The sequence below is a fragment of the Brachionichthys hirsutus genome, unplaced genomic scaffold, assembly GCF_040956055.1.
Source record: "Brachionichthys hirsutus isolate HB-005 unplaced genomic scaffold, CSIRO-AGI_Bhir_v1 contig_783, whole genome shotgun sequence".
Classification (NCBI taxonomy): domain Eukaryota; kingdom Metazoa; phylum Chordata; class Actinopteri; order Lophiiformes; family Brachionichthyidae; genus Brachionichthys; species Brachionichthys hirsutus.
Genome location: NW_027180366.1, coordinates 36,327 through 54,475, shown reverse-complemented (window position 1 = coordinate 54,475; position 18,149 = coordinate 36,327). Strand labels below are relative to the sequence as shown.

The window sequence follows — 18,149 nt, the reverse complement described above, 5'->3', positions numbered from 1 at the left end:
TAATAATCCACTGCTCTGGGGTTTTGTTTAGTTTTATTTGTATCTTAAAGAAATTCAAAGTCAAATAAGCATCAACAGTTGACAAGTAAAAAAAATAAAATAAAATAAAGATATTTTTGTTGCATGTGTGATTTGGGTGAACCAACCCTTTAAGCCTTCTTCCTGGACCGTCTCCACAGGATAAACATGCTGATGATATGTCTTCTTCTGACTGTTGTTCACTGGCAGACTTAATTCCAGTAATCTGTCCCGGGCTGAAAGAATCACTGTCTTCTATTATAGTTTGTGCAGATAATTATTGTATTGCACTGACGCCATTGCTTTACAACCACTTTGATGCTTTTCTCCATCAATCTGACTAATCGAAGACTAAACATCCATCATCCTCCCATATAATTGGCTGCGTCCACCATTGTTCTGACTAACATTTGTATATACTTGTGCGGCATGTAATTAACAGTTCACCTTGCCTACTTGATGGCTTTGTTGTAGTTTCAGTCACAGTATTTCTGCAGCCCTTCAGAAAGAGAAAAATGTTATGGAAGGTTTTTAACGTCTTCTTTTGGTCTCTAAAAGATCAAAACTGCTGTCAGACATGTATTATTATTATTTTGTCAATTGGTTGAGATTTTTCAGTTAATCATTCATCTCATTGTTGGGCTTCATGAAAAGGGAATGGCTTTACAAGAAACTAAAGAGAGCTTGACCTTTAAGGGACTGCAATAGGGCACATTTGATACTGTTAGCAATACAATTTGTACTTAAACCCCTACAGCATGTGTGTCAAACTCAAGGCCCGGGTGCCAATGTGGCCCGCCACGTCATTTTTTGTGGCGGGCCACATTACAGACAGACGCCGGCGATTACATAACCTCGGCGGATATTTTTACAGCAGTAAGGTATCGATATATTTTTAGAAATCTGCAATTGCATATGTAATATTTATAATTTAATTAAGTATGTAGTAGTAAATACAGTTATTTAGCAGCATGTTAAGGAGTAGTTACATTTTATTTACATTACATTACATTTAGTTACATTTACACGACGTTACATTTACAACTGGCCCTTTGAAGGCAACCATAATGCTGATGTGGCCCTCAGAAAAAATGAGTTTGACACCCCTGCCCTACAGGCTCTGCAATAATTGTGAATGTCAACTGTTAGGCAAGGTGCTAATCTGGAATCTCTAGTGTGAAGCCAGTCAGTGAGCAGCACATGATCCGGTGCACCCCCCGTAATCTGCAGTGGGAGTGTGACCCCATTGACTCCCTGCCTGCAGAGACCCAATGACTGAGAGCCATGTTGGGGGTTCTTATGGGCTGCGCCTCCGGTTGGAGTGACAGATATCTGATTTTTGCATTGAATCCCCCGTCCTGTGTCCGATCCTGATAAGAGACTTTTGGGTTTTGTCATATTTTGCGATTTATAATCGGTCTTGTATCGCGCTTTATTTCGCACACACACACATGCGCCCACATCACCACTCAGGCACCCTTACATCCTCTCACTGCCTTGTTGTTGTTGTTTTTTAAACACACACACACCCTGCCGCTCACAGCATAAGCATGAAAGCAGCGTCAACCTTGGCGCATAATTATTTCAAGATAATCCTTTGATAATCCCTGCACTATAAAACAGTGGGATCAATCACACCTGCCAAGATTATTTCCTCATTACCTTTTAAGTAGTTGACAAGGATCCTAACAGTAGTGCAGTCTCTTCTTTTGGAGTGCCAGGATATGATGCCAGTGCAATAACATATAACTTTTAAATTTGAAAAAATAAATACTGCTTTGGAACTGAGAAAATTATTGCATAAATGGCTGCCTCAATTGTGGTCATGTGAAATGAAATATTTCCTTCAGGCTTGGAACAGGTTGTTTTTTATGTTTTTCTTGTCAGATGTGTGGCTATGAAATCTTGTGAAAGTGTTGCATTGTCATGGAGCCATTTCTCTCATAGGTGGCAATAGATTACATTTTGCTTTTGCCACTTTCAATTCCTGCTCCTTCCTGGGTGCGACTGTGCCGTTTTTCCTAGTGAATGCCTGTTATGTGTGCCATTTCTTATAGTGAGATTTATGCCATGACTCAAAAAAGTGTCTTCCCCATCTTCCCGGCGCCACATATAGCTGCTGTGTATTAAAGCGACTTGTGAATCTGCTTTGCCTTAAACCTGCAGCCCTTTTCCGGGGAATAAGCCCAGCTTTCATTCATCTGACTTTGTTCGTGAAGGAAGAAAGCCTGAGTGGAAATTAGAAATCTTAATAAAAGCATTCGGGGAAGATTACCGTGCAGGTCTGCTCGGATTCAGTGGCAGGGAAGTGGTTGGAAAGTGAGTGAGCCTAAAGTGTCCCTATTTCGAACACTTTCAGTTTGCTGTCTTTTGCAGGATTGGCATGGCTTAGCCTGAGGCTATAGCACATCTTTACAAAAGGAAATATATATTTATTTATTTATTACAAAGATGGATTCCGATAGCCTTAATGTCTCCCTTTTGCACAATAGTACTGGCATTGACTAACATTAATCTATTAAATTAGCAGGGGTTTTTTTTCTCCCTTTGCTTGCATGACTAAGGGACATTTATGAGTGTCTCTGAAAACGATTATGATGACCATGAGTGCAAAAACCTGAAGTCAGCTCAACATAAAGAAATAAACACTGAATTCAAGGAGAAATGGCTTGGTTTTAGTGAACTTATATTTCCATGAGATATATTTGTTAAGCGCGTGCAGTTATAAAGGACAGTTTCTTGACCTAAAAATGTCTCACACATCTGATACCTACAATACACACTGGCCTTGTTGTGTAAAAAGTCCTACGGGTCCTACCGTTAAAGAAAATGTCATAAACTGCTGTGGTGCAAATAGTTTCTGTTACCTTAACTTATCTCAAACGCATGTCAGCGTCTCATCCTCACTCTGATTGATGTTTACAAAGAAAGTATTAGCATCAAAGTCACCTTCTCTTCATGAGCGAGCGATAAATCCTTCCATGATGAGCCCTTCAATTAGCATCCTGCTCACACCTAAAACTCTGGCACCACCCAGTGTTTCTGTCAATCTCAAGAATCACTGCAGTTAATGAATTAAGCAAATCAATTAGCCGCTCAGTTGATTAAAATAGCTGGTTTAATAAACACAATGTGCAAGCACATTTTTCATGAGGTCGGTGATCATATGTTCATTATCTCTTTAATAATAATAATAATAATACACATTTAAATGTGACTTTTTCAGTTGTAGGTATGAAGAGGAAGCGCATTGCCCTAACTTTTCTAATTCAAGTTTTTAGCACCACCTCTCAATGTTGTATTTCTGTTTATCTATGGAGTTAAATGCCAACCCAAATGTCACAACAAAACAGAGCTGGGAAAGGGACATGACATTTAGGACCCAAAGTTATTTGGTAGGATGCTGATCAATGACCCAAATAGCAGGCATGTGAATATATGTATACCTTGTCCTGGGTAGCCCAACTATGATAATAGTACAACTGAAACATTCATAAAATCTAACAACGGAGTCATAAAATCCATCTACCCTGAAAATATGCTACTGCCCTTTTACTGAAATTAATATTTCAGTGAATAATGCATGTATGCAGACCAGCTATAAGCCGGGCTAAAATAGTATGAGTCATTGGTTTTGGCAGTGGATTTATAGGAGAAAAAAAAATAGGGGGCCTTGTAAACAAGCCCTGTGAGCTGGGAACTGCCAGGAAGTGGCCTAACAGCTGTCCCAAAGCTGGGACTCTGTCCTGCAAAATCTACCATATGGCAACAGTAGATGCCACGAGTCAGACCATACCACTTCTAGAATCAGAAAAACATAAAACATATAACCACCTGGCAGCATGTGCACACCTGCTACCGTTTTCTGAGGAAGATTGCAGATGTCGAAACTGTAAAAATATAGCATTACGGTCTGTTAACACAAACATTGACTTCACTCAGCGAGATCTGGGACATCAAAAAGTGATGGCTAGACGCTTACTGGTCGCTGGATTATTGGGAGTGCTTCTTATTTTTTTGCAAATCCATATAATATGTTAATAAGCCTGGATAACTCAGCACAGCACTCAGTATATTTGCATAATGCCTGAGCTGAACTCACCTGAAGTCATGCTTTATAGAGGTAGCCGTCTGGGAAATCACCTCCCCAGCCAGCTGGGGAAAATCTGGGAGGGAAACATGAATAAGAAACATTATTCCCTTCCTCATTAACCACTGGCGAGGCCCCTCTAGTGATGTACATAAACTCTGGTCTTTTCAGAGAAGTGACTCTGTGCTTATAGAGAAGTACAACTAGTGGTTTGTATCTGTGAATGTAATTTACTCTGGACTGCTTAGGTACATGCTGGACAAAAAAAAAAAAAAACCACAAGGTTAACTTTTCAGAGAACGTTTTGACTAGACATCCAGTTACAAACCATGGGAGTTTTGGTAGTGGATGACACAGGCAGGAGATGTGATTCTTGTGAAATCTCAGGGGACCAGAAAAGAGCTCAACGCAAAGCACTGCAGAATCTCACTGTGGTCACTAAATATGTCAATGCAGCAAATTTGTGTGGATTTATTTACAATTCAGCCTTTCAGGGTGCATATGCCATTCTCTCTCTCTCTCTCTCTCTCTCTCTCTCTCAAAAGCACACTCAGATTCACAAACAAGTCCTCGGTGGACGCAAGGGTATCCTTTCTTTGTCCCTGGAGGTCCAGGACACAGCGAAGTTAGTGACTGCCTCATTGGCCTCAAGCTGTCTGAGCACACACTTTGTAGGAGTTGCAGAATCCTCCAAATTCTACCACAGCAGAGAGAATTCTATGTTTCCATGGTGACGGCGAGTTATGTCAGAGCACTTAACTGAAAAGGGGTGGAGGTTTTTTTTTCTAAAAATAAAAAAAGCTCTGGCTGCCTTTGCTGTTAGAAAATGCAAAGTGGCAACTTTATTTTTTCTGTTTTGCAATCAACTCACAATTGGCTCTGTGTCTATAGCTTCCATCGGTCAGTGTCTGCACATGGAGGATCATGCCAGTGGAGGCCTCAGGGATGGGCAGCGTTGTTGTGGACAAACAAGGAGATCCGGTCATTAATTTAGTCTGATAGTGTGCACAAGTGTGCAGAGACCGATGCAGCGTTTCAGTCCACAACAAGCATGGTTGATCACAGCATGGTGTCACCCTATTATACACACAGTGAAATAAAACCACACAGGCTCACACTAAACAGACGTAGAAACAAAACGTGGGTGTGTCTTGCAGGCATCTTTGGCACGTAGATGGCTTTACTTCAATGAGAACACAGTGCAGACCAGCAGCAGACTCTCTGCCACGCTGAGCCTCTCGGTGGTCAGTCCCACACAGAGGCAGGGTGGAATGACAGAGCAGCAGGACGAATGAAACACGGAGCATGCAAGGAAGAGTGATGAACGAGTGGGCTGTAAGGATGTATGGCAGGTTGCGTTCCCATGATTTTGCAGAGAGACAATGGCAGCTGATAGCCGGTACTCCTGCTGCCAAACTTGATAGGCTGACAACTGTAATTGCCTGGCTAATCTGGGCTGCTGCGAGGCCAGGTGTAATGATGGCAACTCAATGAAAGCACTTCTCCTCCGCTCGCTAATGGATGTGTGCCGCTGCTCTCCAATGCCGCTGCTGTCAATTCACCATTTCACTCACCATTTGGGCTCAAGACACCATACGCAAAAGGGAAGAAAATATGCCGTGGAAAGAAAAATGTCAGCTCCTGACACCTGGCTGCCTCAGTGAATACTAATCAGCAAATATATGAGAGTGAAATGAATATCTGGTGCCATTGTCTTGTCTGGAGATAATTCTTGCCGCTCTTTTAGTGCCAAACAGCACTGCCAAGATTTATTTGCGAAGGACCAGCCTTCAATTATCTTGTGTGAATGGCACCAGTATGTTTATGCATTACTTGCATGAGAAGCTAGAAATAAGTGATAAGAACTCGCTGAACCTTGAATGTGTGGTGCAATAGCTGAAAAGGCGTGAGAGGAATGAATGTCGTTTACGTACATGCAGTGAAAATGGGTTAAAACTGCCACGAGTGACTTGAGTAAACTGAAATTGTCCTGCTGTGATATTTGTGTGAGTGAAGCTATAAAAGTACGACGATGTGGGAATTTTGCCTTTGGTGTGAATATTAGTTCACACCATATAAAGATGTTTCCACAAATGCGTGTCATAGAAAGCATTTTGTAATATTCTCAGCAACACCAATGTCCAGTACTTAGACTAGGTCCATCAAGGCCTTATATAATAGTTGGTAGTCATTTTATTACATATGGGTTTGCGTTCAGCACAGCCACATAAAATGATGAGATGTTGACCTTTTTCTCTCTTTAACTTAAGCTTGAAATCACATCCAGGTTTATGCATTGCAGTTTCACTGTTTTGAGTTGTGCCTTTTTGGTTCCCTGGAGGGCCAAAGAAGTATCTGGTAGTTGCTGTGCAGAGATGACCATGGCATTTTCACCTCTCTGCCCCAAACAGAAATGGGGTCAAAAGAGATGCAGCTGGACTCTGTTTTGTTTTCTGACGATTGCCAGAGATTTCATCACCATGATATTCCGACGCAGCTCGACCTTCATTCCAGCGGCAGCGATGTTTGGGCAGAATGACAGCGATTCAAAAAACCGTCAGGGAAGCATGACACGGTTTCATCATCACTGAAAAGATGTTCACTCCTTGACACTGCCTGTACATTATTTTTGGGTTAGGGTTAGGAATGATGCGACTCGTACTGCTGGATTAAAAACGGTGTCGAGGATTGTTAACCTTCTCGGAGGTTTGCGCTCTCCGAGAGCTCTTGTTTGTGACTGACGTGGTTTCAAAGTGCATTTGTTTGTCAGCTCTCCATTGAATTTTTGCTGTATGCCATTGCTTAGTTGCGTTATAATTCCTCGCTGCTGCCCTCCCTGACGGTTTTATGTGGTTGAAGCCCCAGTTTTTGTTCATTTTTGCTGCTAATATCTGCATGGACCCTTCATACAAACTTTGAAGCTGAGACTCATGGCCTCATTTTCATTGCAACTTGGATGCTCATTCGCTCCCACACACACACACACACACACCATCCATGCCACTTCTCTCCCCAGTCAACAATTTCCTCTTACCCTACATGTTGACTTTCTAGAGCCCCATATCAGTCCCTCCTCTGTTTTTCTCTTTCTTAGTTCCCCCAAACCTGACAGTTCCTCGCGGCAAGTCCCCCTTGGTGGCCCGCGAGGGTGACACGGTGGAACTGGAGTGCCTTGTTTCAGGAAAACCTAAGCCCATCATCCTGTGGTCGCGAGCTGATAAGGAGGCGCCCATGCCGGATGGCAGCATGCAGATGGAAACCTACGACGGTGTGCTTCGTATTGTTAATGTGTCCAGGGAGATGACGGGTTCGTACCGCTGCCAGACCAGCCAGTATAATGGGTTCAACGTGAAGCCCCGGGAGGCTGTGGTGGAGCTCATCGTACAATGTGAGTTGACAGACTATGCAGATTTATGTGTGTCTTTGTATTTATGTATGCGCGTCATAATGTTGTGGTGCAACTAGCAGCAGGGATCTCGCACCAGCAGGTGAGTTCCTGTGCACCGTTGTCCCTCTGGTGCATTTTCCATGTATATTGTGTAATTAATCTTACTACTCAGGCCCACTGTGGCTGAAATTGGGGTCTCTTGAATTCTTCCTCTCTTGCTTTCCATGCCCATCCAATTTCCTTCTGAAGGTTGTAAAATTAGCTCAGTCCCTTGATACCTTCAGCAGGTCAGAAGCAGCTCTGACTCTACCTGGCTAAGTCAGAGAGCTCTCCGTTCTGATGCCCACACTTGACTGTGTGTGCGTGTGCGTGTGTGTGTGTGTGTGAGTATCTGTGCTGTATCCCTGGCCATTGCCCGTTTGAATAAATCCTTCCATTCCTTAAGATGTGGCATTCAAAGATGGCTCAATGGGTAATTAGTTAGTAGCTAATTTATTTCAATTCATTCATTCATTTATGGAGACTTGAATGGAATATTAAGAAATAATTTCTGGCATTTTAAATGATGCCATTCATTTGAGGGCTTTGGATGTTTCTCTGCAATTAAAAATCAAAAGTCAGATAGGAAGGAAATGAAAATGATCCATGTTTGGTGCTACCAACTCTGGCAAGTGTAGTGAAGAAATAGAAAAACTGAGTCTCTTAGCCAACATCCCATTGTTTTCTTGTGGCCTATTTAGTTAATCTCATGAATATATGATTTAGGCCCATCTACGTCTTTGCCTTGCTTCCAGTTTTGCCTCGTGACCTTTCATGATATTGCAGAATTATAATTTTTTACAGCATCTAGGAAACATTTTTCCAAAAGACCACAATTATGTGAGTTATCTGTAAATCTGTTCACAGTACCCTTCATGATGCAAAAAAGATAAATAATATTATATAAAATACTTAAAAACAAAAAATATAAATACATATTTTATTTTCAAATTCGGGGTTTTCCTCAATAGCTGAAATTAATTATTAACATCACAATTTTAAATCTATAGGATGAGTGTAGAACTCAAAACAGCAGAACACTTATTGGGCTTCAACTTCTGATCTAAGATGTACCTCCTCCAATCCTTATTTAACACTAAGATTTCCTTATATTTGAAAAACAAAACAAAAATGTTTTTACTTCAAGATGAACTAGAAGCAACCACTAACAATATTTGGAATTAGGCTCGAGAGCGACTTTTATTCTGGTATTGTTGCCAACATGGCTTAGTTCCGGCATACTTTTTTGTTAATGAGTTTTATTGCTTTCCTTGCAATTGCATTCACATTCCAGCTTTGCGGCTGCCAAGCATGCTGTGTAAAGAAAAATTAATCAAGATTTGTCATGCTTTGAAAAATACTGTTAAATTTGAGTTAAATTGATTATCATTACGCAGCGACGACATCCGATATCAACAACAGTGGCTTTGCCACGCACTGGTGCTGACGCAGAAAAGTAAACAAAGGATGTGGACTCTGAAATGCTGGGTGTTAATTAGCAACACAAGCTGGACCTGCTGCAAAGTGCTTTTGGGTGACAGTGACAAATAGTCTGAAAGATAAAGACAAAGGAGAACGATCTGCCATATGTGCGGCAGTCACATTAATGTTAGTACACATTCCTATCTGACTGTTTACAGAGAGTTAAAGCATGGATGATGCTGCATTCTGCTTCCTCTCACTGGAGAGGAGGTTGCTGCCACAAGCACCAGCAGGTCACAGCGATCTTGTCTACCATTCTGAAATTGGCAGGGACACGCAGAGTACTTTGTGTGCCTTTTTATCAGGGAATCACGGGAAGATTGAAAAAGAACCACTCAAGTGCAAACTTTGCTCAAGCTTTTTGGTTAACCGCTAATATGAACATACTTTTTTATTGTGGCGCCTCATCAAGCACCACAGCTTCACCTGTGAGTAAAAAAAAAAAACACAAATTAGACAGTCTCCTCAAAAAAATTTGTTTTCTTTTTTTATGAATTAGTTGAGACTTATTCTAACGGAGGAATAAGAGCAAAACAATTTCACAAAAGTCTTACCATGTCAAGAGTTATGACATAATAATAATTAACCTGTTACACAATAATACACATATTAACAACTGTGATTGTGAAATGGGAAAACTTACCAAATGCTTTGCTGGAATGAAGAAGTATTGTTTTACCATACATTTTATATGGACACACTCAGAAAACCTGAACACAATACAGAAGACCCAATATTACCCTGACTGTGGTAAAAGTAAGATGGCAAGATTATAATGGCACAGTGCGGGCAAATAATGTATCTTATTAGCATATGAATTAAGGTATCACTATTTGTCAGACTGATTATACAATCTGTTTATGGCTGGTATTAATGTGGATTACAAGTGAACAGCTTCAACTTGCATGTCAACATGTATTCCACTTGGGATCAGAGCTTATTTACAATTTAATTATTCTTCTTGATAATAAAAGTATTTGGTCCTCGTGTTGTGGTTTTTGGAAGTCGGAGACATCGTGTCCTCCAGACATCCAGATTATTCAATCCAAACTAAAGTTCAAAACTCAGCATCTGCTTAAAGAGCCGTGCTAGTGCCTACGACGTGGGGGACTTGCACATCTGTGAAGGCGCCACTAATGTTGTTTAGAAAAGATGCCGCGGGACGTCTCTACTTATTCTAGTGAGACAACGTCAGCCCACATCCTGCCTCTTAGAGCGAGGCTTCAGGCTGAGAAGCTGAGTAACAGTCTGTCCCGTCTGCGTTTCAGACCTGTCCTCCACTGGAAATGTGCAGTGCATTATGAACCCAATACAACGATAAAGACCTCGATATGCAGAACGACTGCACTTTCAAAACTTTGGCAGTTAGTGTGCTCTTTTCCTCAGCACTTACTGAATGAAAAGATGATGTAACACAATAGCAAACATGCACTTATCCAAACCAAAGTATGTGTCATGCAAATTTAGAATGAGAGTATAATTATAAAAATAAACAAGTATTTAACAATTTGGTTGAAAAGGATTTTAAAGATATTAGCATTTTGACATTGTATATAATGTCAGATGTTTTTTTTTTTTTGTACTACATGTCTTTATGCTAAATCTGGGATGAATGAGAAATACAGTAAGACACTGATAAGACGATGCTGCAGTACAAAAACGAAGTCAGTGGTAATACTCCCACAAAGTATCTGTCGCCACGTTGATCATACATGACCTGCAAACATGGCTGCAGTTCTTCTTTACCACAGTCAAACAATCTCCCCCAAAGTTAATATTAATATTTATTGAGTTTATTTTAAGGATGAGAGGTGAGAAAAGTTTTTAAAAATTGTTAAAAATGTAAGAGAAATTTAAAGAATAATAATCATGATAACTATACAAACACTCAGAGAGCGCAGACCTCCGGCAAGTAGCTCATTCCCCTTTTTTGAATTTTTTAATTAATAAATGGGGTTTTCAATGTTAAAATGTAATATTTTTTCCTGTATCTGACTAACAGATTATCTCAAAGGAGCGAAGGAAGGACCTCCTGACTAAAAGAAGATCGCCTCAGACATCTGCTGATTGTACATTGAATGCAAAACGCCCAAGGTTTTATATGCATTACATAGTTTTCATGGCCCACTGAAGTGATAATATAACTGGATATATTTGCCTTGAAATATGAATGATCTTCCTTTCAATGCAAGCATTCAAAGAATGCAATTATTTCTCATTATGCCATATTTTTCTGATAAAGGATTTTTGTTGCGCTACAGGTCTTGATGTCACATGGCACTTTCATCAGTTTGCCATCTTCAAAGCAGAACACATGATGGAAGAGCGTTATTATAGCCTTCATGTTGATAAATCGATCCTTATACCACACTCTCACTTCACAGCTGGTTGTGCTCCTTGTCAGAGTCTTGCTACTTATTAATAGTTGGCTTCCAAGCTCAACTTTAAAAGGCACACTGTTGACTCTGGTGCGTTTTCCCGTCGCTCTCCGCTTGAGAATTGACTTTAACACCGTCCGACCCTGCTTTTGTTGTTTTCTCCGTGTGACTGTCGGCATGCTCCCTCCCTTCTTTTCTCTCGGCCTGCCTCAAGATGTGTAAGCACAAGCCAATCCCTCTGAGATGCTTTCCTCGCCTGCCTTTCCAGCTCCCAGCATGAACTGCCCGCCTTTGGTGGTGAGCCATGTGCAAAGCCGCGTTTAGTAGCCTAACTTGATCATGGGACTGAGGTACAGTCCTCTGAAGCAAAGAGCTTTAGAGGCGTGAAGGAATGGCTCTGGCAAGTCAACAGCTTTGATATGTAAAAATCTGCATCTGCTGGCAGGCAGACGCAGCGCCAGGAGGAGGTAAAGGGAATGGAAGACGCCTGCCTTTGGAGTCATCGCTCTAATAGAATTGCAAACAGAAAATCCCTAGCTGTGACACCCTAATGTTCTTAGTCAAACTGGCTTGGCATGCTCCAGAGGCTTGAGAGAGGGAATGAAGAAATGGAGAAATAGGGAGAAGGAGGAGACGTGGAGTGGTTTCCTGTCCTAGATACCACTGTCTGTCAGAGGGAGCGTTTTCAAGCTGCACTTGAGCCCAGATGCACAAGGATCTTTTATCCGAGCTTCCCTTCTGTTCCCCTTCGCGCAGTCATTGACAGCTGCATGATGCAACTGTGCGATTGTCCCGCCCCCCGCCTGCCCTTGAGCGAGCTGCTCGCTATCTGACACGCATCAGCAAAACACACAGGGATAAAGAGCTACCGTCTGGGCAAAAGTAATGGGCAGAATTACACGATCATTGTTTTTAATTAATTTTCCTCTCTGCATCAAGAAGGTCTGCAATACTTGCCCCTGAGGCCCACTCTAATGCGAATCGTATTAAAGCGATTCACATTAGCCTGACACCAGCAAATTAATCTTTTGCATTACAGAAGGGCTCACACTCCACATTTGGGGATGAAATTTTAATAACCGTTTTTATGGAACAATACTGACTTGATCAGCCATATCAAATCCACACCAGAAAAGGTCAGCAGATATAGAGGTAGTAAACAGGGCACAACATTGTCAAGCTCAAACTATTAGCTGATCACCAGGCTGTTCCTCACACTGAAGATGCTCGATTGATTGTTATAAGTCATATATTTAAGTTAGTAAATGAACTCTAAGTTTTCATATCAGTATTGTAATCCAGATGTTGCTTCTGTTCCCTGTTTGACTGCAGTGGATATAGCAGGAGGAAAGAACGACACATTCATGCAGAGCAGTGTTTCCATTATTCAGCAGAGGGACTCATTATAAATCAGTTGAATTAGGGTGTGTGTGTGTGTATATGTATATATATATAATTATCGAGAGTTTTTACATTTAATGTCTTATTTCGAATATTTCCTCTTCTCCCATTATTTTTTTTTGTCTTTCTTCTAGTTTACCTATAATACAGTCAGTAGAATGAACTTTTCCACAGCATTCTTTTCATCGGTACAGCACAAGTCATCTTCCACGTTGACTTATTCCCCAAACTTTGTCAGGGCTCTGTGAATAAAACTCAACACCTCACTAGCAGTATTTGGATTAAGAGTCTTGCAGCCTTCCTTTTTCAGCAGAGGGATGAGTGTAACGTGACTTTGTTGTTCGGCTGATGGAAAGCCATGTGAAAATGTACATTCTGAATGTATCGTGCGTGCGGCTGGGAAAGGCAGCGGATAAATTGAGCCCATAACTTCTCTTCAGTGTATGATCTTTTTGCCCCCATTTCACTGTGACTGACTTTTACATTCAAATTCACCCAAATTGATCTTCACTGTCAACAAGTCCATTAGTTAGATTTAAGCAGGATTTTACACACAGGACTTTTTTTTTCTGGTAGCATTTTTACATTGTTGTGAGGGTAATTTAAAAATGAGTACCGAGGAAACAACTGAGCATTCAGCCATTAAATTTGACACAGAAAGGAATTCAACCTCACAAACACACTTTGTGTGCACATATACACAGACTGTACAACGCAATCTACTCGTGTAGTTGTGCACACTGGAGTTGCGTGTTTATTTTCTTGATGTGCTAACCCAAAGAACATGGAAGAAAAATGTAAACCATTACAGCTGAAGCTGAGGATTAGTGTAAGTCAGTCAAGCAGTATATAAACTGCAGGTGCGTGCATGCTCAGAAATTCACTTCAGCTTACCAGTCACGACACACACACACACAGACACACACACACACACACACACATACCAGTATGTATTTCCCCAGAGTACACCCATATCCACGTTCTGCCCGACTCCCTGTAGTTGGTGGTCCATGTGGACCATCTGGAAAAGGCCTCTGTGCTCGTGAATGTTGTTTTTCACCGTGTTATTGTCAAGATATCCAGTGGCGACTGATGATGGATTACATCTCAGCCAGTGCTCTGGGTTTTCCCTAAGCTTGTGACTTACAGCGACTCTGAGCCCTCGCTGCCCTCCCTGCTACGCTAACCATGGAGAGCACTCAGGGAATATCACCGGACCTTGTCATTCCTTTCTCTCCACGTTTGCCGGCCAGCTGTTTCTCAGAACATGCACGATGGGGGAGATATGAGGCGTGTTCTCAAGGATGTCTTGGTTATATAATATTCATTTTATTTGTGTATCAATGGAAATGCACTTATTACAATTTGGTATAGTGCCACTCAGGGAAGCAGTGGAGATTCATCCCCCCAAAAAAAAATTAAGTTTAATGTGATAAGTACAAATTGAGTCTCGTCTTGTAGGTCCAGATAGAAGAAGCGGTGGGTTTAGGTAAAAGCTTATGGATGGCTCATTTAAAGGAGGCAACTGATTGCGGTTTCCTTTGGAGGGCAGGAAAACACGATTTTGTCCACATTCATCGAAGGAGTCAAAATTTGCTTTCGGTCCAAAGATTTGTGTCTACTTTTTTTGTCATGAATTATCATAGTCCACATTTAAGACAATCTATTGAGCCACCATTAATCAGAATAGCTGTGTGAAATGTAGACATCCGCATGCCTGGTAATGATTAGCGTTGAAGGCAGCCACATGAAAAGTCCACCATGGCTTGTTATAGCCGGTACGTTGTTTGCATGCATGCAATGCTGGGGCCTGGAGGACATGTTCCACAGGCCAAGTTTAGTTCAACAGAAAAACCATATGGACAGTTGCTTTGTCTAAAATCAGCAAAGGCATCCTGAAAAACAGGAAGCAGTTTTCAGATTCTTTCGCATCTTTAAAAAAAATGACATTAATGGTGATATTAAATTATATGCACTAAAATATTAATTTAATTGCATATCAAGTTTGGAGGGTTCTGTAATTAAATAATATTACTGTGTGTGAATAATGTAGAAGATTATGGTGCAGATTACAGTTTCAATCAGGTAGCCAGTGATCTGTAACAGATTACATTTTAAAAAGTAACATCCCATCCCTGCCTACAGCTAGCCGCCTCTCCTTTAGGAAGCCATTAGGAATTATGTAAATTCAAGTCAATTAAGGGGCTTTGTGTCATAATGTCTTTTCTCCCCTGCATTCACTGTTGGTTTTTAAGCACTGCTGTTGACTTCTGTCAAGCATCTTAATGGGCATGTCAAGAGCAAAGATGTTCAAGATGGGGAAATCATTCCTAATTGCTTTAGTGCTTGCACGCAGAAGCACTTAGGCATGTTCTGTACTCACAAAACCTGCACGCATGGGTTTTTTTTTTTATGCAAGTTACTACAATGACATGTGAAATTGCATATCATGTGTTTTAGAGGCATGTACGGGCTGGTCTGGGGTTGCATTCAGCCCTTGACGTCGCTCTGACGTCTTGGCTAAATAATTCACCATCAGGTGGTGTCGGATGAGGTAAAGTCTGTCAGACACTCAAATGTGTTATTAATTTTCCTCCTTGAAACCTTGAGGTGTACACTTCCTTATCCGTTCATCAAGTCTCTGTGAAGCGTGACTGATTACGTTCAGAATGCTTGCTCCAGCTTTACTGCAGAATTGATGCTCCCGCATTCGACGCCGCTGCCGAACTTGCTTTTTCATTTATTACTGAGATGTATTGAGGGTTTAATGTTTACAGTGTATGTCAAACCCTGATGTCCTCCCATTCATGGTAATGTTGAACTGTATTTTAAAATGTTTCTCTTGCTTTCATATGAAATCAAATATGTATGTTATTGTTTTAGGCCTTGAGTGAGCTTCACAGCATCACTCAGCTCCATTTTCCCTTAGTTTTCACACTTTAATGTCCTTGTCCGCAGTTTTTAAGCAATGTATTTATTCATCTTTTTAGACACCTGAATAGTCTTATCATGTTTGGATGTCAATACACCTTCCTCCCACACATTCACCTTCACATTTCTACATTCAAACTTTTATTTCTTATTCCCTCTGAATCAGCATCCTTGGCACAGTCCCTATCAAATGTAGCTGAACTGATGTGGCTCTACCTGCGTCCCTCTCAGACCCGCCGACCGTGGAGCCGGGTTACATGGAGATGCGTCAGGGACTTGGGAGGCCGGTGGTGATGACCTGCAGAGTGCTGCGAGCCCATCCTTCCCGTGTGCTGCGATTCGAGTGGCTTCTCTCCAACCGACTGCTCCACGCCGGAGCTTTTGATGCTCAACGTGATGAAACGGAGTACACCATTCGCAACCTAAATCGAGACGGCTGGGGGGAGTACACCTGTAATGTCATCAATGAGGCCGGAGCAGGAAAATGCACCTTCCAGGTTACAGGTATGGAGGGCTTGCCATTAAATATTTTTATTCTTCGTAGCGTTATACTGTTATGATTTGGCACTTTACTAATTCGCATGTCCTTACAAAACATTGCTCCTCTAAAGTTTTGTTTTATTTTGTAGAGTGAAATGATGGAGACAATTGTTGTGTTTCGTCTTGCCTACATACCTTATCTAGGCTTGTTTTAACACAAATGTTATGGATCCAGTAGACGTGCATCGCACCATTCACATGCACACGTGGCCTATCCCACCCTCAACCAACCCATAATTACTCTTCTTCTCCAATGTCACCTATAACCCCACAAAAAAGTATATTAAGTAGTACTTCTTGGCCTTGAAAGAAATCGGAAGATGATATTATTAGTTTTTACTGCAGGGAAGGCGCAAGAGACACTAGCTGGATATGCTAACACGGGCAGCTTAGAGTAGATGCATCTTTTGTTCATTTACTTTTAGACTTTTCAATGCTTTACACTCATAATCGTTAGCCTAAGAGCATAATTGCCTAAGTTTTAGGCAATGCCTCTTGATGATGGGGAAATTATGCGAGGGGGCTAACGATATGGTCCTAATTTCCCTAAATTGGGAACGCGTTTGCTGCGATTGTGGAGGAGGCCACGCTGTTGGAGAAATGAGGTTTATTTGAAAATTCTGACTGGTAGTCTGTTAAGTTTTGGCTTGAAATTGTCTCTGCAAATGATAAATTTAATTTATCTTGACGCTACATTCATTGGCAGCCATTTTGCTGCCACACATCTGCATGCCTATACGACGACTTCTCCAGCATGCACTCCAGTTTTTAATTAGAATCTTCACCGAGACGTTTTTAGACAGCTGAAATTGCCTCTTCAAACATTTACAATCTTTGTCACACAGTTTTAGATGCATGGACGTTTCTGCTTACAGACAATTCATTTGAGAGACGAGTAAAACATTTTTTTAAATGTGTACGTCGTAAATCTGAATGGGTTTGCGTCAATCACGTTATCTCTTTATCTGTCTGATGTAGTAAGCGCTTGCATAATATCTGCTCACCACCTTGTTGAGTCGTTCTTTTTGAAGAGATACCTTGTTTTTCCGTCTTCTTGCTGGTTGTTGTGGCAAGATTGAATTAGTTTGGTGACCGCAGGAACTCTGGCCAAGGTTTCATCTCCCAGACCTTCCATTAGAGACCGGAGCTGCAGGGCCACCGGAGGGACATTTGTCACTGTGCTCCTCTCCCATTTAGGTTGCTCTCCTGTTTGATATCCCTCTCGATGTATTGCTATCTTCCAATCATACCTTTCTGCCCTTATTTTTCTCCTTTCTACTCCTTGCTCATTCTCTCAACATTTGATCGTATTCACATTCTTCATCTTTCTCACTTTAAGAGTCTCTATTGTCCCATAAGTGTTCCATGAATCAGTCCTCGCTGTGAAAACAGGTGGACCCGAGGCACAGAAGAGCATCCTCCCCTTCAGTCATTTGTTTTTCTCAACTGGCTAAGGTTTAATTTATATTGCACCCCCCTTTCGTCCTCCATCCCTCCTTTCCCCTTCCCTCACTCATCATTGCCCTATTCCTCCCACCCATTGCACTAGATCCCCACCATCTGGACTCGATGGCTGCCAACAGTATGGAGGCTCTTTTCGTAAACCCCTAAGTGCAAAAGCGTCGTGCAGAAAATCCAGTTTGGTTCCTCCCAGCATCTGTGAAATCTGGCATGTCCCCATGCCTTCATCTCCAGCTCTTGTTCTTCAAGATTTATTTTATTCTTATTGCGGAACCCAATAACCTCAACATGAGCTGCAGAACCGTTCAGTAGTGTGGCTGAAACAATTATTTGTGCATAACTGTGACCTGGAGTGGGCCAGGGGACCCACTACAAGATGAAGCTCATGATGTATTTGTTACTGCTCACATAGTAGGGAAGT

General features: G+C 41.5%; 1 protein-coding gene across 1 annotated transcript in view; it reads left to right on the top strand.

Moving 5' to 3' along the window:
• Positions 1–18,149, top strand: part of LOC137914108 (MAM domain-containing glycosylphosphatidylinositol anchor protein 2-like) — an 82,079-nt gene that overhangs the window by 36,670 nt on the left and 27,260 nt on the right. Inside the window, exons 9-10 of the mRNA XM_068757725.1 lie at positions 7,176–7,496; positions 15,959–16,231. Of these exons, the coding sequence (XP_068613826.1) occupies positions 7,176–7,496; positions 15,959–16,231 (594 nt within the window). The remainder of the gene's footprint in view (positions 1–7,175; positions 7,497–15,958; positions 16,232–18,149) is intronic.